Source organism: Cibotium barometz, chromosome 32, assembly GCF_041138505.1.
Source record: "Cibotium barometz isolate CiBa-2024 chromosome 32, ASM4113850v1, whole genome shotgun sequence".
NCBI lineage: Eukaryota > Viridiplantae > Streptophyta > Polypodiopsida > Cyatheales > Cibotiaceae > Cibotium > Cibotium barometz.
In genome coordinates, this window is record NC_141077.1 from 44,235,705 (window position 1) to 44,259,163 (window position 23,459).

Below are 23,459 nucleotides of genomic sequence, written 5' to 3' on the forward strand. Positions count from 1 at the left end.
CATTGATACTCGGAGATCTGCTACGGGATATTGTTTCATGCTTGGTACAGGATTGGTCTCTTGGAAATCTCAGAAGCAGAGGACTGTTGCTGCTTCTTCTACCGAGGTTGAGTACAAATCCTATCTTCTCTCCTTAGCCGAGGCGTTATGGATACATCAAATTTTGGAGCATTTATGTTGTTCAGATGATTCCCCTGTTGTCATCTTCTCGGATTCTCAGAGTGCCATTGCTTTAGCTCAGAATCTTGTGATACGTGGCCGCTCCAAACACATTGAGGTTCACTATCATTTTGTTCGGGATTGGATTGAGCTTGGTCTTCTTCGACTTGAGTATTGTTCCACTCAGGACAATCTTGCTGACCTCTTCACCAAACGGCTCCCTCGAGCTTCTTTGGAGGTGGTCCACCCATTTGGCACTGAAGAGGAGGTGTTGGCATTATCATCTCCAGATTAGGCATATATGTGCATATTTCATGCTATATCTGGCGAGATTTATGAGGCATGCATTCATCTTATTTTAGATATTTTTCTGCTATTTTTGTGTATTTTTTAGACATTATTTTAGTATTTTTTGCATAGCTGGCCAGCCCATTGTTTTTATACTGGGCGACCAGCTCTTGTCCAACCTATAAATAGGTGGCTTGGGTTAGCATCATTAGCACTTCATTATTCAGCCATTGCTGTTGGTTGTATGCACCTACGGGCAGCCCTCGTGCTCTACTTCAACAGATAACAAGTTTTCTACTTTAGTTCTTTTGCACATGTGTTTCTTTGCAAGATCTAATTGCTGGTTTTTTTTAAATTTACAGTCATTCTTTCACCAACACCTCCTCTTTAGCGCCAGAGGGGCGGTCTAATACCAACACGCTGAAGTAACACCTCCAAAGTAGCTCTCGGAAGTGGTTTGGTGAAGAGATCAACCACACTGTCATTGGTAGAACAATAGGCTAGCCAAAGAAGTCCGAAGTGTGCAATTAGAGCCAAAACAACCCTAATGGTGGTACACCTGGCTGTAGGAGCAAATGTCTCATCAAAGTCTTCATATGCCTTGAGCATATCCTCGAGCAACAAGGTGGACTTTGTACTTATCCAAAGTACCATGTGCACGAAACTTGACTTTGAAAATTCATTTCACACCAATCACACGAAAATGTAAAGGTTGTGGCACCAAAGACCAAGTGTGATTCCTCTCAATAGAGGACATCTTTGCTTCCATGGCTTGCCGCCACTGTGGCTTTGAAAGAGCCTCCTCTGGACTCTCAGGCTCATCGATCTCCTGGAGAGAACTCATGAGAGCATAATTCATTGTGTGATGAGATGTAGAAGCCTAAGATGAACGGCGAGGTCCAGGTGTGGTGGTAGAGAATTGGTTATGGAGTTGTGCATTAGTGAGACCAGAATCTCTAAAGAGTTGCTGAACCCACCGAGGTAGGCTAGCCTTCTTCTCAAAGTGTGAAGAAGAAGAAGATATAGTTGCAGTAGAGGACTCATCTGATGCTGCTGGGAGAGGTGATGAAGTAAGCATTGGTGGGAGTAATCTTGGAGTCAAAGTAGGACTCGTAGAGGGACTGGTGCAATAGGAACTGGTGGTTGTAGAGTAGCAGCTGGCACCGGAGCCGGAGCAGGAGCAGGAGCAGGAGCAGGAGCAGGGGCAGGGGCAGGGGCAGGGGCAGGGGCAGGGGCAGGGGCAGGGGCAGGGGCAGGGGCAGGATGTGGAAGAGGTATAAGATCACTAACATCCGCCGGGAATAGATCATCCAGAAAGTCGGAAGATGCATCAGGTCGGAGATTAGTCGATACCAAACAAGCTCTCATCAAACTGAGCATCATGGGAAATGATGATGTCATCAACCTCAGGATCCTAGAAGCGGTACCCTCGGGATCTCAAACTGTAGCCTGTGAAGATCATCCTCTTTGACTTCAATGTGAGTGTGGTCCTCTTCTGATCTGGGACATGCACATAAGCAACACAACCGAAAACACATAGATGAGAAACAGAAGGCTTGTGTCCTGTAAAAGCCTCCTCCGGAGTCATCCTCTCAACCGCTTTTGTGAGAGAGCGGGTAATGAGATAAACAAACTGAGGTAGTTGCAGCTTCTGAAACCGATCCCGTCAAGTGGGAAAGACTCCGTTGGACACCCACACGCTTAATAGCACAACTTTAAAACCACAAATTTGAAATGGACAACTTAATACAACTTGAAATTGAAATGAAATGAAATGGAAAGATGGACACCAGCACTGGGGCCGGAACGGGCCGACCCCCCCCTCAATATATGATATATTTATTGGGAGTATTTAATGAATACAATGCTCCATGGGTTCCAAGAACCAGATGATGTCCATGTACATATGAAAACAGTACCAAACAAATAGGCTCGAAGTCGAATTTCGATGTAGAAGCTTGAAGCAAAACGACCACTAGTGTGGTCCAATCTCTACGGTCTTGTGCTTTCACTGGACTCCGCGGAGAGCGCCTCATTGGTGTTCCGAGACCACGCACAAACAGGCGCTCTCGTACTAACGCTTGGCTCTCCCGATCTCAGCACCTTTGGACCGAGGTTCTCCAATAGAGCTTGGACAACCCGGCACCGAACAGGTGTTGGCCGTATAGAGAGTCGGGAATCCCTTACCAGATTTAAACACAAAGTACTTTACTTAAATCTGAAATTCACTTACTTGTGGATAGCTGATAGAGAATCCAATACCCGTGGTATGATGAAGCCACCCAGGAGATGCAAAGTCCCCTTGTAGAACGCCAGTGAAGAAGATGTGCCACCTCACCGCAAAAGTCCACAGCCGCCTGCTGTGAGAGGAGGAGTACCCACTTGCAAGGGAAGAGAGAGACCTGGCTGCTGTGTGGAGGAGCAGCCTGTTATGAAGAGAGTGTACACCCACAGTTGCCTGCAAGAGTAAAAGGGAAGCGTGCTGAAGAGCAAGTGCAGCCACCTTGTATGGAGAAGAGGGATACTTGCTGCAGCCGCCTGTGGCGAGTAGAAGCTGCAGGCGAATAGGTGCAGTCGCCTGTATAGGAGGTGAAGCAGCCGCCTGCAGGAGAGCTCACGCAGCCTGCTGAGAAGGGGAACCGGTAGAGGGTACAGCCGCCACAGCTGGTCCAGAAGCGCAGCCTGGACAGCATACAGGTGAGGTTGCCAATAGATGGTGGGCAGCCTGTAGCATGTGCAATCGTAGAGCAGCCAGCCGCCTGGGAAAAGCAAGCGCAGCCTGCTATGAAGAGAAAGAGCACACACACACACGCCTGTATGGGAGGTGAAGCAGTCGCCTGCAGGAGAGGAGGCAGCGCAGCAGTGCAGCCTTGTGGAGGTGACAGCCGCCTGCAGGAGAGCTCACGCAAGAGATGGTCGCCGTCTTTGTTTTTACGAAAGAGGCTGAAAGCGGTTCATGCCCACGCTTGAAAGGGAAGGGTCTTTTTTATAAAAATTAAGGTGTAGTTTACTCTACGCTTGCATGTGGGTGGGGAGTATGGGTAGGTGACCATGCCCACCCCCACACTCACTTAAGTGGGGCTCCCCACCTTGGCCCCTAAGTGGGTGCCCACATTTAAGTGAATGTGAACACTTAACCTTATAAAACTAAAGGTTAGAAATAAAATAATAAAAACAACATGTGCAACATACTTACCACCTGTTCACATGCACCAAAACTCGTCAGAATACAGAGCAGACTTCACAACTCACTGGCAGGCATCCCCGCTCAGTAAGTAACACGTCAAGCAGGCAAACACAAAAATACAAGTCATGCGAAAACAGTTTCAAACATGCAGAACATGAGTGCATGTGCAAATAGTATCATGGATATATCTCCCGTTCATGGAACAAGTACAAAATATCTGTCGGCACAAAACTGGCACGACATAAAAACATAAAAACCTGGTCTTCCTATGGAGTGACAGTCCCATAGGTAAGACACAGTTCCAGGCACGAGTTTCCCTATGGTGTGACAGTCCCATAGGCAAAACACGGCACGAATACTGGCTCTTCCATGGCGTGACAATCCCATGGGTCGAACACAGTCCAGGTCATACACGGGTGGCACCAGTCTGGCTCCCATCCATACGACACCATCCTGCTAACACACGGGTGGCACCAGTCTGGCTCCCGTCCATGTCAGCAAAATACTGGCTTCTTCACATGAGACACCGGCCTGCTGGCCTCAAGTGAACGAGACGCAAAAACTGGAGATGGACCAAATGGTCGGCCAATTGGTGACATCCCCCTGGGCTTCTAAAGAGTTGACCTCAACTGAAAAGCCTCAAGATATGCCTGCAACAATTGCGGATAATCTGCAAAATAATCCTCATTTACCCATTTGGCATCAATAGGCAAATAATTCTTAAACTTCACAAGGTATCTCCTGGAAAGCTTTTCTGCTGGTAGCTTTCTCTCCTTGTGAAAAACAATCTGTTCTGGCTGGAGGATTTCCTCAAGCTCTTCAATCTCTGGTGGATCAGGCTCTTCAGGATCTGGCTCCACATATTTCCGAAATAGACTCACATGAAAAGCATTGTGAATCTTCCAATGACTAGGTAAAGCAAGTCTGTAGGACACTTCATTGATCTTGTGAATCACCTTGAAGGGTCCATAATAGCGAGGAGAAAGCTTAGGATATGATCCTTCTCGTCCTGGCCTCTTCCGAAGCCTAGCCTTCTCAAATTTCAGCAATATCCAATCACCTTCTTTGACTTACATGTCCCTTTTGTGCTTGTCAGCAGCCATTTTATGCTTATCCTGAGATCTTGCAATGGCTGTCCGCACCTGACCAAAGGCAACATCCAAGTCACGAACATATTCATCAGCTGGAAAAATCTCATCCTTTGTACGAAGGATGGGTGGCAAGGCCACTCTGCCATAAATAATCTCAAACGGAGCCTTTCCTGTGGAAGCATGGATCGTATTGTTGTAGGCAAACTCAACAAGTGGAAGATACTTCTCCCATGCAGTCTTTTGATCTGCCACATAACATTTCAACAAATCCAACACGACTGAATTTGCAGCTTCACTTTGGCCATCCGTTTGGGGATGAGAAGCTGATGAAAACTCAAGTTTAGTACCCATATTATCAAACAAAGCCCTCCAAAATAGGCTTGTAGTCCTGGGATCTCTATCCCCAACAATGGATTTAGGCATACCATGATGCTTGAAAATATTAGCAAGAAAAAGCTTTACCATATGATCAGCTTTGATGGTTTTCTTGACGGGCAAGAAGTGAGCTTGCTTGCTAAATCTGTCCACAATAGTCCAAATAGCATCATTCCCATGCTGGGATCTAGGCAAATCCATAATAAAATCCATCGTGATACTTTCCCAAGGTTGCGAGGGAATAGGCAATGGCTGAAGCAAACCTGGAGGCTTTTGCCCATCAAATTTCACCTTTTGGTAAGTAATACATGCACGCACATAAGTCTCAATGTCTTTACGCATGCTCGGCCAAAAGAAATACCTCTGAATAATGTGTAGTAGGCATAATACCTCTATGACCAGCATAAGGTGGAGCGTGACATTCGTACATAACCTTTGGACGCAAATCCTTCACCACACATAGGCAATTATCCTTCATGAGATAACCCTCGTTGATAACATAAGAGGCATGTGAATGACCAGCCATCAAATCAGTCCATATACGGCAAAAAATCAGCATCCAAATGATACAAATCTCTCATAGCAGATAAATCTCCATGAGAGGCCACTGAGACTGCAGCAACATAAGGCCTTCTAGATAGTGCATCGGCCACCACATTTTTCTTTCCTGGAGTATGCACGATCTGAAAATGAAACATGGAAAGAAAGTTTGCCATTCTCATCAGCTTCTCTGAAAGCTTTGTTTGAGATAGAAAGTATCTCAAGCTTTGATGATCTGTCTTGACGACAAATTCAGCCCCAAGAAGGTAATGTTTCCAAATCTTTAAGGCGTGAATTACAGCCAAGAGCTCTTTCTCATAGATATCCATATGAAGCTCAGCATCATGCAAACGACGGCTCTCGTATGCAACTGCATGCCCTTCTTGATTTAGGACAGCTCCTATGCAATCACCACAAGCATCACATTCAACCACGAATGACTTGTGCAAGTCAGGAACAATCAATACTGGACCACATATGATCGCATGCTTGAGCTGCAAGAAAGCATCCTGTTCCTTTGAAGTCCATTTGAAAGCAGTTTTCTTCTTCGTGAGATCATGTAGAGGAGTGGCAATCATAGCAAAATGCCTTATGAAACGCCTGTAATACGGACATAATCCCAGAAAACTACGTACTTGATGTATGTTTTGCAATTCGGGCCAATTCCGAATAGTCTCGATCTTTGCAGGATCCATTGTAACTCCATCTTTGGATACAATATGACCCAGATAATGAATCTCTGAAAGGAAAAACTCACTTTTCTTGGCATTGACGAAAAGTTTATGCTTCTGCAACTCTTCGAACACTGTGACTAAATGAGTTCTGTGTTCCTGCTCATTCTTGGAGAAAACCAAGATATCATCAAAGAAGACTCTTGTAAACTTGCGATGGGGTCGGAATATTCTATCCATCATACGATTAAAAGTAGCAAAAGGCATTACCAAGAATTCATATAATCCGAAGGCTGTCCTGAATGCAGTCTTATGGACATCTTGTGGCACCACGCGTATCTGGTGATAACCACTCTTCAAATCAAGTCTGCTAAAGCAAGCTGAGCCATCAAGCTTATCCAAAATATCATCAATTCGCGGAATTGGGAATCTGTTCTTGATGGTAAGCTTGTTCAAAGCTCTATAGTCCACACACATACGGAATGATCCGTCCTTCTTTTGAACAAGAAGCACAGGAGAGCAGTAAGGTGAGGAACTGGGCTGAACCAAACCTTTCTCTAAAAGCTCGTTTACCTGCTTCATGATTTCTTCTTGTTGTGCAGCACTCACTCGGTATGCGGGTTTGTTAGGTGGAGAACTACCTGGCACAAGATCTATGCGGTGATCCTCGGGCCTTTGGGGAGGTAATTCACCTGGCAATGAGTCAGCAAAACAGTCGTTGAATGCATTAAGAAAATTCAGCCTATCATTAGACATAGCATCCACATTATGATGATTTGGCACAAGACTATCACGCACAAAAACCAAGTACGCTGAAAGACTCTTTTTCATTGCTTTATTAATTTGGATGTGTGATACAAGTGGGATGGAATCCCCTTCTTTGCCAGCATCAATAAAATGCATGCGGCCTTTATGCATAAAAGAAATCATATTAGACTTGTAGTCTTTGCGGGGCTCAAGCCTATGGTGCCACGGCTTGCCCAACAATACATCACATCCATTCAGTGGAGCAACTAGGAAATGCTCATTATCAAGGTAGCCCTGGATATGGATACACAACTTCCCTATCAAAGGGGTAACCTGCACCTCTTTACCAATAAATGCAGCGTCGGCTTCAATCTGAGGTCCCATGTTTTCAACCTCAATACCCAATGCAGCTGCCATTTGCATAGAGATGAAATTGTCAGTTGCACAGTCATCAAACATGAAGAGTGCGGGCTGATCCTTGATTTGTCCCCAAGCCTTGCAAACCATACGCTCTTTTGCATCATGACCTGTATTTCCTTGCACATTAGGAACTGCATGTACATTAGCTTTGGTGTGCTTGTCTTCGTGCTTTGGTTTGCGATCTGGGCATTGTCGAAACATGTGGTCTTTGCTACCACAAGAAAAGCATTTTCCATCCTTGGCATATTGCTCTCTTTGCTCTGGGGTTAAGCCGAATTTGTTCTTTCTTGGGCCCTGTTCTTTAGATGTGTTATTTTCAGCTTTACCACCCTTGTAAGGCTCCCGAAAGTTCTTTTTAGGTGGCTGTCCACCCTTTTGCTGATTTGGGGCAGCCTTGTCCTTCCCCTTGGAACCTCCTTGATCCTGTTTGATCTTGAGCACCAATTGCTCCGTAGCAAGAGCAGAAGCTGTGAGTTGTTGCAACGTATGTTTTGGGTGCAATTCAATGCCCGTTCGATATGCTGGTTGTAGTCCAGAACGAAACTTCCTCTTTCTTTCATCTTCAGTGATTTGCATGAAGGGAGTCACTTCCAGCAACACTTTCCAGAATTTGTTAACATACTGTTGCACACTTTCATTATCTTTTTGCTCCAACCTGTCCCACTTTTGAGTGAGAGTTTGCTCCGCATTTGGTGGCAAAAACTGAGCATAAAATCTATCCTTGAATTCCTTCGAAGTAGAAATGGGATCCATGGTGATCTTTTCAGTGATCCACCAATGAGCAGCAGTCCCTTTCAAAAACATGCTAGCATGGCGTACCTTTGACTTTTCAGTAAAGTCCTCATCGCTAAAAGCAATGTCAAACTGTGCCACAAATGCTAACACCTTAGAAGCATCATGTTCACCATGAAAGACATCAAATTTGACAGATTTGTCACCTGCTTTGAATTCCTTGAGCTTCTTGGCATGAGGCTCATGGTCTTCTCTTTTTCTTTTCCCCTTATCCAACGGGGTAGCCCTGTCTGCATGGGCTCCATGGGCCGTCATAGAAGTTTCATGGGGCACGGTGGCATGTGCTCCATGAACTCGAAACTCAGATGCATGTGACTTACCTGCATATGGCAATGTCTCTCCATGAGACAACTGAGAAGGCAAATTTTTTCTAGAAGTAGACCTGTCACCATGGGATACATGTCTTGCATGCATGTGACTTTCATGCCCTCCATGAACACTGCCATACATATATCTGTCAGGGTTAGTGCCTTGTGGAGAGGATGCATGTCGAGAGGTGATTGCCACCTCTTCCTTTTGCATAAAAGATTTCAGCCTTTGGGATGCGGGATCTCCATGCTTCAAACGAGGTGGATTTCTGAATTTTAGCTCTCCGTCATCCCCCTCTTTGATATCACCTTTGCGGAGGAGATAGGCAAGTGCCAACTCCCTTGGTTTCTTGCCCACTTCGCGAGCCATTGATTCGAAAGTTACACCTACCATTGCATCAGCCTTCCTGGCTTCAATAGCACTTTGTAGATGGGGATCTTCATGTAAAAACTTTAACTCTTGCTCTTGAGCCTGCAAAAGTTTTCTCATATGTTCCATTTCAGCCCTCATAGCATCAGGCTCTTGTTCAAGCATAACTGTCTTTCCTGGAGACAGTTGACCCTTTGATTCACTATCAATAACCCTTTCAAGGGGCTTGTGTCTACCTCGCAGGGCATCAGACCCACGAGAGGCACTAGATGGACCCCTCGAATTTGGTACTTCCAAAGGGTTACCTTGGCTGTCCATTGTGTTTTAAGTTTGCTAAAAGCGAGATGTCCAGTACACAGGTTCGTTTCCCCACTAGGAAGAGGGAAACAACCGTGCTCTGATACCAATGAAACCGATCCCGTCAAGTGGGAAACACTCCGTTGGACACCCACATGCTTAATAGCACAACTTTAAAACCACAAATTTGAAATGGACAACTTAATACAACTTGAAATTAAAATGAAATGAAATGGACAGATGGACACCAGCACTGAGGCCGGAACGGGCGACCCCCCCCTCAATATATGATATATTTATTGGGAGTATTTAATGAATACAATGCTCCATGGGTTCCAAGAACCAGATGATGTCCATGTACATATGAAAACAGTACCAAACAAATAGGCTCGAAGTCGAATTTCGATGTAGAAGCTTGAAGCAGAACGACCACTAGTGTGGTCCAATCTCTATGGTCCTGTGCTTTCACTGGACTCCGCGGAGAGCGCCTCACTGGTGTTCCGAGACCACGCACAAACAGGCGCTCTCGTACTAACGCCTGGCTCTCCCGATCTCAGCACCTTTGGACGGAGGTTCTCCAATAGACCTTGGACAACCCGGCACCGAACGGGTGTTGGCCGTATAGAGAGTCGGGAATCCCTTACCAGATTTAAACACAAAGTACTTTACTTAAATCTGAAATTCACTTACTTGTGGATAGCTGATAGAGAATCCAATACCCGTGGTATGATGAAGCCACCCAGGAGATGCAAAGTCCCCTTGTAGAACGCCAGTGAAGAAGATGTGCCACCTCACCGCAAAAGTCCACAGCCGCCTGCTGTGAGAGGAGGAGTACCCACTTGCAAGGGAAGAGAGAGAGACCTGGCTGCTGTGTGGAGGAGCAGCCTGTTATGAAGAGAGTGTACACCCACAGTTGCCTGCAAGAGTAAAAGGGAAGCCTGCTGAAGAGCAAGTGCAGCCACCTTGTATGGAGAAGAGGGATACTTGCTGCAGCCGCCTGTGGGGAGTAGAAGCTGCAGGCGAATAGGTGCAGTCGCCTGTATAGGAGGTGAAGCAGCTGCCTGCAGGAGAGCTCACGCAACCTGCTGAGAAGGGGAACCGGTAGAGGGTACAGCCGCCACAGATGGTCCAGAAGCGCAGCCTGGACAGCATACAGGTGAGGTTGCCAATAGATGGTGGGCAGCCTGTAGCATGTGCAGTCGTAGAGCAGCCAGCCGCCTGGGAAAAGCAAGCGCAGCCTGCTATGAAGAGAAAGAGCACACACACACACACGCCTGTATGGGAGGTGAAGCAGTCGCCTGCAGGAGAGGAGGCAGCGCAGCAGCGCAGCCTTGTGGAGGTGACAGCCGCTTGTAGGAGAGCTCACGCAAGAGATGGTCGCCGTCTTTGTTTTTACGAAAGAGGCTGAAAGCGGTCCATGCCCACGCTTGAAAGGGAAGGGTCTTTTTTATAAAAATTAAGGTGTAGTTTACTCTACGCTTGCATGTGGGTGGGGAGTATGGGTAGGTGACCATGCCCACCCCCACACTCACTTAAGTGGGGCTCCCCACCTTGGCCCCTAAGTGGGTGCCCAAAGGGGGTGCCCACATTTAAGTGAATGTGAACACTTAACCTTATAAAACTAAAGGTTAGAAATAAAATAATAAAAACAACATGTGCAACATACTTACCACCTGTTCACATGCACCAAAACTCGTCAGAATACAGAGCAGACTTCACAACTCACTGGCAGGCATCCCCGCTCAGTAAGTAACACGTCAAGCAGGCAAACACAAAAATACAAGTCATGCGAAAATAGTTTCAAACATGCAGAACATGAGTGCATGTGCAAATAGTATCATGGATATATCTCCCGTTCATGGAACAAGTACAAAATATCTGTCGGCACAAAACTGGCACGACATAAAAACATAAAAACCTGGTCTTCCTATGGAGTGACAGTCCCATAGGTAAGACACAGTTCCAGGCACGAGTTTCCCTATGGTGTGACAGTCCCATAGGCAAAACACGGCACGAATACTGGACTCCATGGCGTGACAATCCCATGGGTCGAACACAGTGCAGGTCATACACGGGTGGCACTAGTCTGGCTCCCATCCATACGACGCCATCTTGCTAACACACGGATGGCACCAGTCTGGCTCCCGTGCATGTCAGCAAAATACTGGCCTCTTCACATGAGACACCGGCCTGGCCTCAAGTGAACGAGACACAAAAACTGGAGATGGACCAAATGGTTGGCCAATTGGTGACAACTTCACCCCGGAAAGCAGGAGGGAGACATGCATGATGCAACAAAGAACGAGCCATCTCTTTTACGGTCCGGTTCTTCCGTTCTGCAACTCCATTCTGTTGAGGAGTGTAAGGAATTGTGGCATGTCGGTGAATGCCCTTTGATGCAAGGAAGTTATCAAACGGTATAAACTCGCCACCATTATTAGTTCGGAGAAATGAGACTATACTCCTAGATTGATTTTCCACCATCGCGATCCAAGTCTTGAAATTGGCAAAAGCATCTGACTTGCGAGCTAGAAAACATACCCAGAGTTTGTGTGCGAAATCATCCACAAGAAGAAGAAACTATGGAGTCCCTCCAAGAGAGTCAACCTCCATGGGTCCAACAAGATCTACATGTATAAGCTCTAGTCTTCGGGTTGCTCGATGATTGGCCTCCTCTGGAAATGCATCTTGATGATGCTTGCCCATCATGCAGGATGAGCAAATGTGTGAAAGAGACTTGAGTTGAGGTATTCTGCTGACAACCGGCAACCTACTGAGAATGGAGGGGGAGTGTCTTGGTAAGCTGATGTAGGCTGCCATGTGTGGTCAAGCTCTTCTATCAGGCCTGACCAGAGGGTTTCAGGTGCTGGCATACTATGTTCTTTTGTAACACTTGTTGCAGTTTAGAGCCCAAATTCCCATGGCTATGGAATGTATTCTCAAGCATCTCCACTTTTGCTCTAATGGGGAAGGGGGGTTTGTTGGGATTCGGAGTCTTATGAGTGTGTGTCCTTATGTGTGTGAACCTCTGTCTGTGTCCGTATATGTGTGTTCGAACAGTCCCTAAAAGGGTTATTGTTCTAATAGTTTGTGAACATGCTCTTTTGAGTGGATAAGTCTGCCTTGTGGCATACACTTTTTAGAGTGTGATATACTGGGAGTACAAGTATTACCCATCACTAGGAGTCATCTTTAGCCAAAGGTCTGTAAAGTCCGAGTAACCTTAAGAGTCACGCAAGCTCTCTAAAAGGCAGGAAGCAAGTAGATGCCTTAGAATTCACCATAGAATCTGTACAAATTCAAGTGGGGATAAGAACAAAACAACCCACTGTGAATCTAGCTTCTGGCCTACAATCAAGGGAGAAAAAGGTGGGTCAAATGGAGAGAATAGTGGAGAGAATTGGGGATTTTGGCTTGGTTCCATATGCTTGTACTTTGCCTATAGAAAAGAGGCACCATTTTATGAATAAAGGAGAGTGGTTTATGCTCTAATCAAACTCGTATGCTATTAGCGTTTTATTAAGTTCTAATCTTCATCATTAACCTTAATCCATGTTGCTAATCATCCTTTCATGTTATTATCCAGCATAGCTACTGCATACTTGCAATGCTATGCTTCACGGTTTGTATCACAGCTCGGTTTCCATCCTAGATGAGCTCAATCATCCTGATTAAGCACCTAGATTAGTAACTAATCACTCAAGCCAATTCTGATTTTTTCCCCCCTTTTACGTCTAGACCTTAATGAGCTCAAATCTAGAGATTGAGGCATTTCTACGTTTTTAAAGCATTGGATGAACTTTCCAGCATGCAGAAGACTCTCTATGCTTCACAATATCTCTCTTTCTCTGGCTGGTCGCCCAAAGGAGTCTTGTGGTGGGTACCCGGCTTATGACCAGCCGTCCTGCAATCTATTGTAGATACAGTGCTCCCAAGAGTCCTATTGACCTTGCCTCTGGGATTGCCAGAAGGAACAACATGTTTGGTGGAGGATTCTTTGCCTTTTCATGATGGATATAGTGGTGATTTGCTTCATTACTTGGGGCACCAAAGCCTGGGCCATGGAAGGAGGAGCGCTCCCTCCATAGCTGGCAGCTCTCGGAGGGAGAAAACATCCTTGGGGGTGCGGAGAAGAGCCATACGAGGGGCTTGTAGTGCCAGCAAGACAATGCCGCTCTTGCCTCGGGAGAGAAAAGTCTAAGGCTCGGCTGCTGGACACTGCTACAGCATGATGTCTGACTCATCTTGTAGGTGCACCCAGCAGCGCTGTAGATGTCATGTGCACACATGGACATGGCTGGTCTTCCAAGGCTAATCCATGATTAGGCAGAAGATAAACAATAGGATTAGAGCAGGAGCAGTTGACAGGCACTGGAAGGCAGCTTTGTGGACCAGTATCAGGTCGGCCAGGCATTGCAGGAGGTTTACCTCAGGTCAGCAGTTTTTACGTGTTTTTGTCTACACTGGAGCTTGCGGACAGTAGTCGGCCAGAAGAAGTGGCTTCCAAGAGCCTATAAAAAGGCACAACATAGATTCTTTTGGAGTCATCTGACCCCCACTTTGGGGCAGGTCAAGAGTCAGTCCCTTAGGTTACCCCTTTTGGAAGGCCAAAGGCCACAGAATCTGTACACCTTTACCATATGAATAACACAGCCATCTCTCTCTCTCTCTCTCTCTCTCTCTATTTGTGTTTGCATCATGATGTTCCTATCTTAGTGTTTAGGGATGAAAGAAGACACAGAGCTTCTGCTCATGTGATAGTAAAGAGTGAAATATGTCTGTCCAAATGGAGTGTATGCTCTCCCTCTACAGGTGGGGGTTTAAGGCCAAAAGACCATTCTACTTTGTGGCTAGGTATAAAGGCGTCACAGGCCTTGAAATGACTTGGAACTTCTTCGGTTCTGGGCATGGCAAGGGTGAGCACGATGGGGTAAGGGCCGTGGTGAAAAGAGTTTTGACACAGGATCAGTTGAAGGGAGATGGAGAGAAATTGAAATGTGCATCAGATGTGGTGGCATGTCCAAGCCCACCACTGAGTGAGTAGTATAGTAAGCATGAATATTGCATGAGGGACATAGCAGACCTCACAACCTTCTTATCCTTGCAAGTCTCAATAAGTTCTCTTTTACAAGGAAATTCTCAACTTTGGGAAGACTAATCCGACTGGATGAATGGGAATTTAAGAGCCCACACAATTGAACTTGAACCTGAAGAGGAGGATTATTAGTTGTGCCATAGTGTGAACACTGTCCTTCCATAACCTGAAGAGGAGAAGGATTAGTTATCCCATTCATCAAACTAGATGTCCATGCCTTTAGTAGCATTACTACAACATGCTTGCTAGGTATGCCAGGTTGCTATGCTGCAAATGAGCTCCCACTATTGATTTGTGGGGTTAGAGATGTCCATTCACATGTTGCCGGTAACATGGGTTCTTGTGGAAGCGTGTTTATGATTGATTGATTGGGATCAATGCCTAGTCAGACTCCAGAGATTTAAACCCATGCAACAAATTGCTTCTTCTTTATGCTCAATATACCGTAGAGAGAGATGACCTAATCTACCATGTATTACTAACATGAAGTATATACAATGCTAGCATTGCTCTTGAGCTCTCAATGACTCAATGATGCCTGACTAATCAATGAATGAATATGACTAAGGCCTAGACTCCTATTTATAGTGTCTAATGTTGGTGAGTTAGCTACCAACCCTACCAACCCTAATTGTAATGTCCAACTAAGTGCGTTCACACAATAACCCAATAACTATGTCCACACTTGGCTTCCCATTGGCCGCTTGGACAATATTGCAATGAATTGGCAGAATAGTCCTTACATGCCCACGTTCTCGACCTCTTAGCTGGCCAATGGATAGAAGCATGTCCACATTAGAGTCAGGAGAGAGTGCACGTGACAAGAAAAAATCCAATCGTAGGTGTTTGATTGGACTTTGTGTGGTTAAACTCTTTCATGAGGCTTTGTTCCTTTTTGTCCTTGGGGAGGAGAACAGGGAGGGGTTTCCAGGGATTTGCCATGAAGGGTCCAAGTTGTCAACCATTCTCGAAAGTGGTACAAACTATGGGAATTTGTGAACTTATTGTGGTGGTTACAAGGCTTACATTTTGATGTTATTCTTGTTAGCATTGGAACTTATCCTTTGTGAAATGCATGCAGGTTGTTGGTCCATATGCCGATAGAGCTCGAATTCCAGGAATTGATATTGAATTGAAGGATGGCGATACATGGATGTTTGGTAACCAAGAAATGGTGGTATTAGATACTCCAGGTCACACACGAGGTATTAAATATGTATATACATACATATATACATAAATAATTAAATAAACGCGCACACACACACACACACACACACACACACACACACACACACACACACACACACGCGCGCGCGCGCGCCTTTTCTGGTACTCTTATCATGGTTAGACATAAATTTTAACCTTATTTGGCATACAATGATCGCAATGGCAGAGGGATTGTTCTGCAATGTATGATTGCTGATGAGCTGTATGAATTTTCAAGTGTTTATGCCTCACAAACTTCAGTGACCAAGGGTGCAATGTGGTAGTCTTTTCAAACACATCCATGGCTATCAAATGCTTATATTATAGGGGATTTTAACAGTTCACCTACTTATGCTGACGATTCGATCTCATATGATGCGCATTTAGAAACAAATGTGGGATCAAACCTTGACTCTTTTGGATGCATGTAATTTGTGGACACATCTCATGCCTCAACAGTTGGGCTTTACTTTTTATCATAATGCACTTACAGACTACTAGGTAAGCAATCTTCTGTCATGCAAAGCATGGTCATGAATCGACATACCAAAATATAACCCAAGCCATATAGGCGTGTGATCCGAAAGCCTCAATGTATGATCAATCCACATTTTGCAGGTATATGCTCATATTGGGCAGCATACAAAAGATACCATCTGTCCAAATGGATGCTGACAGCAATTATCTATTGCATACTCACTTTATACAGATGGTACATGTCGTTGTCTATCCTCTTATACTTCACATGAGAGAGGATTTGGATGTTGCTTGGTATGGTTTTGTGATGTGCATGTAGGCATAAAAATGTATTAGTCAATCTCCCTTTCATTTAGCTTGTAACAGGTGGTTGTTCTAGGGCAATGATGCTCTTTGGACCATTGTTGATAGGTTTAGCAAGTAGGTACACTTCTTGGGACAGTAAGGCGAAAAAAGCAAGGCAGAAAATGGGGATGGCGGAATGGAAGTGGGGGCAAAACAGAAGAGGAGGCGACAGAGCTGGAAGGAGAGAAGGCGGGAGCTCAACTTGGCGCAGGAGTAGGCAGGCGAAGAAGGAGGACCACCAGGTGAGCTCAACAAAGAGCTCAAATGAATCTTGGTTAAGACTAAAGTCCATCTTTGGTTAGTCCAATGCAGTTGCAAGACTGCTCTATAGATTACAGATGAAAAATGGTGTTTACATTGCTACACATCTCAATGATGTGAGATGCCTTATAGACCAGCTAGGAGGAGTCGTTGTTGTGGTTGATGAAAAAGAAGCAGTCTTTGTTTTATTACCAAGCATGCTTGCAAGTTATGAGCATTGCGTTTCTGTTATAGCTAATCAAACAAATCTTACTATGATCTTTGTTGGAATATCCTTCATTTTAGAGGAGACCAGGTTGCAAAAGCTTACAAGATGGATAATGAGTTCTTCAAAGAAGAGCCTGCCTTTACTAACAATTACTGGCGGTGGAGCCAATGAAGAAGACGGTAATTTTAGGTGATTCGTGCTAGAAATACGAACTTGTAATTCTGTATGGAAAAAGGAGGCACATCGTTCTTTGTATTTCTGTGTGGTTGAGGATTGTAAGCTTATTTGCAAGTGATGGAAGTCTCTGGAGCCATGTGGAGGTGGACAAATGGGTGTGGAGGTGGCAATGAAAAGGTCTTTGGGTGACGCAATAGAGGGCATCCTTAAAAAAGGTACAGTGAAGGACTTTATAGGAAGAATGGTCTTTGAGATCATGCTCAAGAGGCAAGGTCTTGGGCTATTTAATACGCACTTGCACTTACATTTTGTGAGCGAATCTAATGCAATTAGTCTGATGCTTTAAGTCTTTCTATTTCTCATTGCGCTGATTCGCTAGTCAGCTTTGATCCACCATGGGTATTAGAGATTGATTGGGTTAGTTGAGCTCGAAATTTATCCTTCTCTTCTGTCTTTATTTATGGGTTAGTTAGAGAAAGAACACTCCCAATCATTTTATAGGGGTATCAGAGGTGGTTCCTTGAAAGTTTTTTGTTTCAAACTGCATGATCTTATTTGAATTAGCAGTCTACTTATGTAAGTCAGCTAAGGTTAAATCATCATGCAATGTCTTGCAGTTGAGCATGCTCGTATGGTGGAGGTCTATGCCGTCATGGAAGAGAAGTTACTTGTATCATTTGAAGATCATGAATAAAGTCGTTCCAGATGATGGGTTGTCTATCCATTTTTTGCAAGTTCCAAGAAATCCTTATGTAATTTATTGTCAATTTTCCTACGGGAGACTTTGATGGGCTTCCATGCGCCCATGGAGTGGGTGGGCACCGGTCCCTAGATGACACCCATGCCCAAAAAAGATCCTTCAATTAGTAGAAAAATGTACATTGAAAAATAGCTTGATCCATCTATAAACTTACAAGTCTAAGAGAAGGTGGAGCTCTTTTTACGTATGGTGAAGATCACAGATGAGGAGGTGAAGAGCCACACTAGGGTCTATATGTAGCATGGGTGCTTGTGGAAGCGTGTTTATGAATTGATTGATTGTGATTAGTGCCTAATTAGAGAGCTAAACCCATGCACAGACTGCTACTCCTTCATGCTCAATACATAGTAGAGAGAGATGACTTAATCTACCATGTATTACTAACATGAAATATATAGAATGTTGAATAGAGATACTCAATGGTAGCATTGCTCCTGAGTTCTCAGTGACTCAATGATGATCAATGAATCAATAAGTCTAAGCCTAGGCTCCTATTTATAGTGTCTAATGTTGGTGAGTTGGCTACCCAACCCCCAACCCTAATAATAATGTCCACCTGAGTGTTCGCATAGCAACCCAATAACTTTGTCCACACTAGGTTGCTTATTGGGGGCCTAGACAACATTACAATGATTTGGCACAATAGCCTTTACAAACACATGAATCTGGCCTTTGTACTCGACCTATGAGGTGGCCAATGGGTAGAAGCATGTCCATGTCACACTTCGGGAGAGTGTGCACGTGACACTGTAGCTTGCATGGTCCTTGAGCTATTGGGGAGGTGCTACCATGGACGGTGAAGAGCGTGAATGAGGTCTGTTTAGATGGCACTAATGAACCCGATTGGCTATCCCGTCGATGGGCTCATGGCAATGTTCCAGCCGATTTGCCAGGTTGTGTGGCCATTGATTAACTCCCAACAACAGTCTTGAGGCACATGTATCTTTCATCCCTCAACGACTTTGATCCCTTGAAAAATGAGGTGGATTGAGGGCCTTTAGTGTTCTTCTTAGATAGAAGCGTGATGCCTATCTCCATTGGTAATCCCAAAGGTGATGTGCTCAAACTTTTCTTGCACACTGGAGTGCTGACAGCTCCAACCACAAACCCTCCCCCCCCCCCCCCCCCCCCCCCCCCCCCCCCCCCCCCGGCAGGGAGGTTTCCAATGGTTGTTGATGCGGATGGTATCATGGCCCGTAGGATCCAAAAGCCTTGGCTCAACACAAGCTTTCTTGCTTGATCTGACTCACCCGAAGGCATGTCGTCACGGATCTTGTTGAGTCAACCATTCGCTAGCAACTGTGTATTCTTTGAGGTCTTCTCAGCAACAAGATTTCCGGGGCACCACCCAACAAAAGAAAACCACCTAATTAACACTTGTGTGTACAAGAAGGTTGCAAAGGGAACATCGTTTCGCGATGAAGCGAGGGTGGGAGTGGCCTTAGTGCTCGTCCTGCTATCTTCCACACGCTTGAATACTTTCTTCCACATGCTTTAATAGTGCTTGGCCCTTTTATAAAGGTTGGGCTCCTTTGTCCTGCATTTTTTAAATATATGTGGCCTATAGTTGTTTCTCATACCAGTACGAACCTATTCGTACCATACGGCTCGTACGATACGATTTCGTATGATATTGTAAAGTACGAATTGACCGTTGGCAGTTTTTCGCTGTGGGCAGTTTTTGACCCTTCCAAATTTAAAATATCTATGTTTGGAAGTGTAAAAAAAAACTGTCCCAAGATTTCATATTGTACCAAAAATTCGGGTATGGTAACCGTACGGTATCGTATTTTTGTACCGTGACAACTATGGTGTGGCCCCACTTATAAATACAAGTGAACACACATAGTATTAAACCTTGTGAACATATTTAAGGTTGCAAAACTCATAAAAGTTGCTTGTTAACATTAGATTAATGTAGCACTCCCCTTCTTGGGCTTAAACGCATCCCCGATCCTCGGACACATACATACTATAACACCATGCTCACGCATTGAGTTCTATGTATTCAAAAGTTTAATGTGCTAGGGATAGCTAAACTGTGCATCCGTCATTTGGCACCATAACACCATGCTCACGCATTGAGTTCTATGTATTCAAAAGTTTAATGTGCTAGGGATAGCTAAACTGTGCATCCGTCATTTGGCACCATAACCCCAATCCATCAAATTCACACAAAATACGCTAACTCTTAATAATATCAGAAATATGTGCATATGAGGAAAGAATTCTGTTATATCTGTCCTCAAAGACAAGTATTCCCGTCATTTGTATTCTCCAGAGGCAATCTTGCCATGTCATCTGATTCCAAAAGGATCCATTAGAACACATGCGCAAGTCCTAGAAGTCGGCAGAAATATGTGCATATGAGGAAAGAATTCTGTTATATCTGTCCTCCAAGACAAGTATTCCCGTCATTTGTATTCTCCAGAGGCAATCTTGCCATGTCATCTGATTCCAAAAGGATCCATTAGAACACATGCGCAAGTCCTAGAAGTCGGTAAAGTGGAGAAGTTACAAGAGCTGGTGACATGGGAGGAGGGGGAGCTGCAGTTTCACGCCATAGGGAGTTACGTACTGTAATGGCGGGATTCTTCTAGTGACGGGTGCATGTTTAGGGAGTCTAGAGGGCTTCACGAATTCTTGAGGTGGGCAATGTGAGGTAGAAAAGCTAAAGGAGATGCCCAAAGGCACTAAATTAAACAAGGTCCAAAAGGGTTTACACCTTAGAGAAGTAGTTGGCCACATGGCAAGCTTTTGAAAACTGGTGTGGCCTAGCATGTGAAAGTAGCCACAAATTGTGTGGAAATGCTATTTCCGGCTTCAAGGAAAGTGTCGTGCATGAAGAAAAGACTATACTATGGTTGGGTAGAAAATAAGTGAAGAAACTCTCTATTGATTTATGGTTATTCCATGAATAAGCTAATGTGTTTTTAATCTTTAAACTGCCCTAATAAGGGTTTTAAGGACAGCATTCTTGTGAGTAGATGATTATGTTATAGGTAGGGCAGGGATAAGGGAGTAGATATTGGTGGAGAACCAGGTAGCTAAAGAGTTGTTTGGGGGGGGGTGGGGGGGGGAGAGGGCGAGGGGGGTGCGGGGCGCGTTGCAAGGGAGCTGCAGTTTTGCATCACAGGCAATATTACATCCTATATTGATGGGATTCTCTTAGTGATGGGTGCGTATTAAGGGAGTCTAGAGTGCATAACCAATGCTTGAGGTGGCCAATTTGAGGCTGCAAGGCTAAAGGGGATGCCCAAAGGCAAGTGTCGTGCAAGAAGAAAAGACAACACTATGGTGGGGTTGACAATAAGTGAAGAATCCCTCTATTAATTTAGGGTTATTCCATGAATTAGCTAATGTGTTGTTAATCTTTAAATTTCTGTATAAGGGTTTTAAATGAGGACAGCATACTTGTGAGTAGATGATGTTTATGTTATAAGTAGGGCAGGGATAAGGGAGCAGACAGAGATGGAGAAAGAGGTAGTGGAACGGTGTGTGTGAGAGGGGGGGGGCGTGGGTGGGTGGGGGGGGGTGAGGGACAGCAGTTTAGCGTCACTTTGTCGTCCAAGGGCTCAGAGATAGGGTCTTGAGAGACCAAAGCTGAGTTATTTCTAGTGATCGCAGTTCTTGCCCTTATATATTTAAGGCATGAAGCATCTTCCTTTAACGTCCAAAATTGTATACTCATAATAAATAGTATGAGAAAAAGATCAAATAGTTAAAGAATTATATTTTGTAAAAGGACTGCTTGTGCAAAACATAAAACATATTGAATTGTTACCTTGAGTGTCTGGGATGCTTCATGTTTGAAAACATTATGGCGTATTTTACAGGGCATGTATGTTTCTTTTTCCCAAGCTCAAAAAGTATCTTTACTGGAGATACCTTGTTCTCACTATCATGTGGAAAGCTTTTTGAAGGGACACCTCAACAGGTAACATATTTGGGATATTAAGACTAGATGAAGCTCAGGTGCATAGACACATGCATGTGGATATGAATTACAACTTATGTATGGAAACATGTTTTATGGTTTCATGGATATTTTTTTTGTATCCAAAAGAACTCCATTTACAAAAACGTTTACATTTTGAAACGTAGTATGTGTTTGTTTACTTTAATGCATTAGCATGTAAAAATGCACAAGGAGCCACGGTAAATTCCATGCAAGTTGAAAGCTGTTTCTTGAGTTATGATGCATTTTTATTGAAAAGTAAGCCCGTGTAGGAACAGGATTAGGGTTGAATCATTTGCACACTTTTCTGACTTTCTCATTGTCAATACGGAAACTGCTTAGATTCCTCGGGATACAGTGAGCTGGTACATCCCCGGCGTTTGACTGTCGTCCCCCTCCCCCCTGTGCCTTCTCATCACCCCTGCCTCCTTGCAGATTTATTCAGGATAGGAGTATCTTGGATGATATCTTTACCTTTTGGGAGGAACTTGCCTTTGCCAGGAGGATATGACAGTTCTCCTGGATTTTGAGAAAGATTACGCCTTCAGGGCACCATGCTTCGGATGGGATTCCCAGATGGTTAGATAAGAGGAGTCTCAGCCTTTATTCTGCCGTCCACAGCCAGGTCCTCATCCAGGGGGCCAAAAGCCCCCTCGCCCCTTCCTCTTCCTCTTTGTTGCAGAGAGGCGACGATGAGAAAATATCTGACAGGTCAGGGGACAGGGCTCCAGGGCCTTCGTCTCCCCACGAGATCCCAGGTGGAGCTTCTTGACTCAGAGTTTGCATATGACACGGCTGCCTTTCTCTTGGAGGAGGGCAATCTTCAGAGATTTGCGTTGCCATCGAGGACTTCTGCCTTGCTTCAGGCGCTCAAATCAGTTGGCACACATTGTGTGACTTCTGGGTTAGATCATCCACCCCAGCTTGGCGACCAGTTGTGTCTTTTCAGGGGATTCCCAACTGCATCCCGGTTAGGTATTTGGGATGTTAGGTGGGGATTGATATCTCGCCAAACCAGCAACGTGCCCCTCTTCTTCTGAGCATTCAAAAGAAGCTTCTTTATTGGAGCACTACCTGACTCTCGCTCACCGTCGTGGTGGTGGTGCAAACGAGGTGCTCATGGCGATGATGTGGTACAATATGTCATGCTGGGTGTACTCCTGGGTGTGCCTCGGACAGGTTTATTGGCTGATCCAGACTTTTCTTTGGGCAGGGACAAACAATCGGTGCGCCCGGGCCAAGGTGGCCTGGATGTTGATTATCCAGCCTCGTCATCATGGTGGACTGCACATCATTGATCCAGCTAGCAAAGCCCTGTTGGGCAAGCTGATCGTTCAAGGCCTTGAGCCAGAGGGTGAGCCCTGCTTTTCTTCTCGCACGGATTTCGGACCGCAGTACCCCCTCTCTTGGTGGTCTCCCCGGACCCTTAGTGTGCGCTAGATATTCATGGAGACCTGTGCTTGCGGCCTAAGCTCCTCCTTCAAGGACCGTTGTGCAGCCAGTTTGATCAGAGCTTGGGCTCACCGCAAGCCAACCCTCTGTAAAAGGCCTCCTAGGCTTGTCTAACCAATATCTCCTAAACACAGTCCAAACAAGATTAGAGAAACCAAATAAAAGGGGTGCAGGCAAGCTCACCACCCAACTGTAGAATCATTACTTCGATCCACCCCCGATCCAGGGGCCAAGGTTACACCACATAGATACATGCCAGTGAGTACTGGCCT

At 45.0% G+C, this 23,459-nt stretch overlaps 1 protein-coding gene and 1 long non-coding RNA gene across 11 annotated transcripts in view; both read left to right on the plus strand.

The window, feature by feature from the left end:
* LOC147620235 (hydroxyacylglutathione hydrolase 2, mitochondrial-like) overlaps positions 1 to 23,459 on the plus strand; it is a 67,920-nt gene that overhangs the window by 29,766 nt on the left and 14,695 nt on the right. For all 5 annotated transcript variants that reach the window (XM_086772433.1, XM_086772431.1, XM_086772432.1 and 2 more), the window contains exons 4-5: positions 15,422 to 15,545; positions 21,614 to 21,714. In XM_086772433.1, the coding sequence (XP_086628559.1) occupies positions 15,422 to 15,545; positions 21,614 to 21,714 (225 nt within the window). The remainder of the gene's footprint in view (positions 1 to 15,421; positions 15,546 to 21,613; positions 21,715 to 23,459) is intronic.
* LOC147620236 (uncharacterized) lies at positions 15,585 to 18,849 on the plus strand. Of its 6 annotated transcripts, none has more exons than XR_015261759.1 (4): positions 15,585 to 16,261; positions 16,438 to 16,613; positions 16,918 to 17,019; positions 17,142 to 18,849. It is a non-coding gene; the product is annotated as an uncharacterized LOC147620236 (long non-coding RNA). The 6 variants fall into 6 exon arrangements; XR_015261761.1 differs by having other exon boundaries at positions 16,928 to 17,019; positions 17,133 to 18,849; XR_015261762.1 differs by having other exon boundaries at positions 16,928 to 17,019.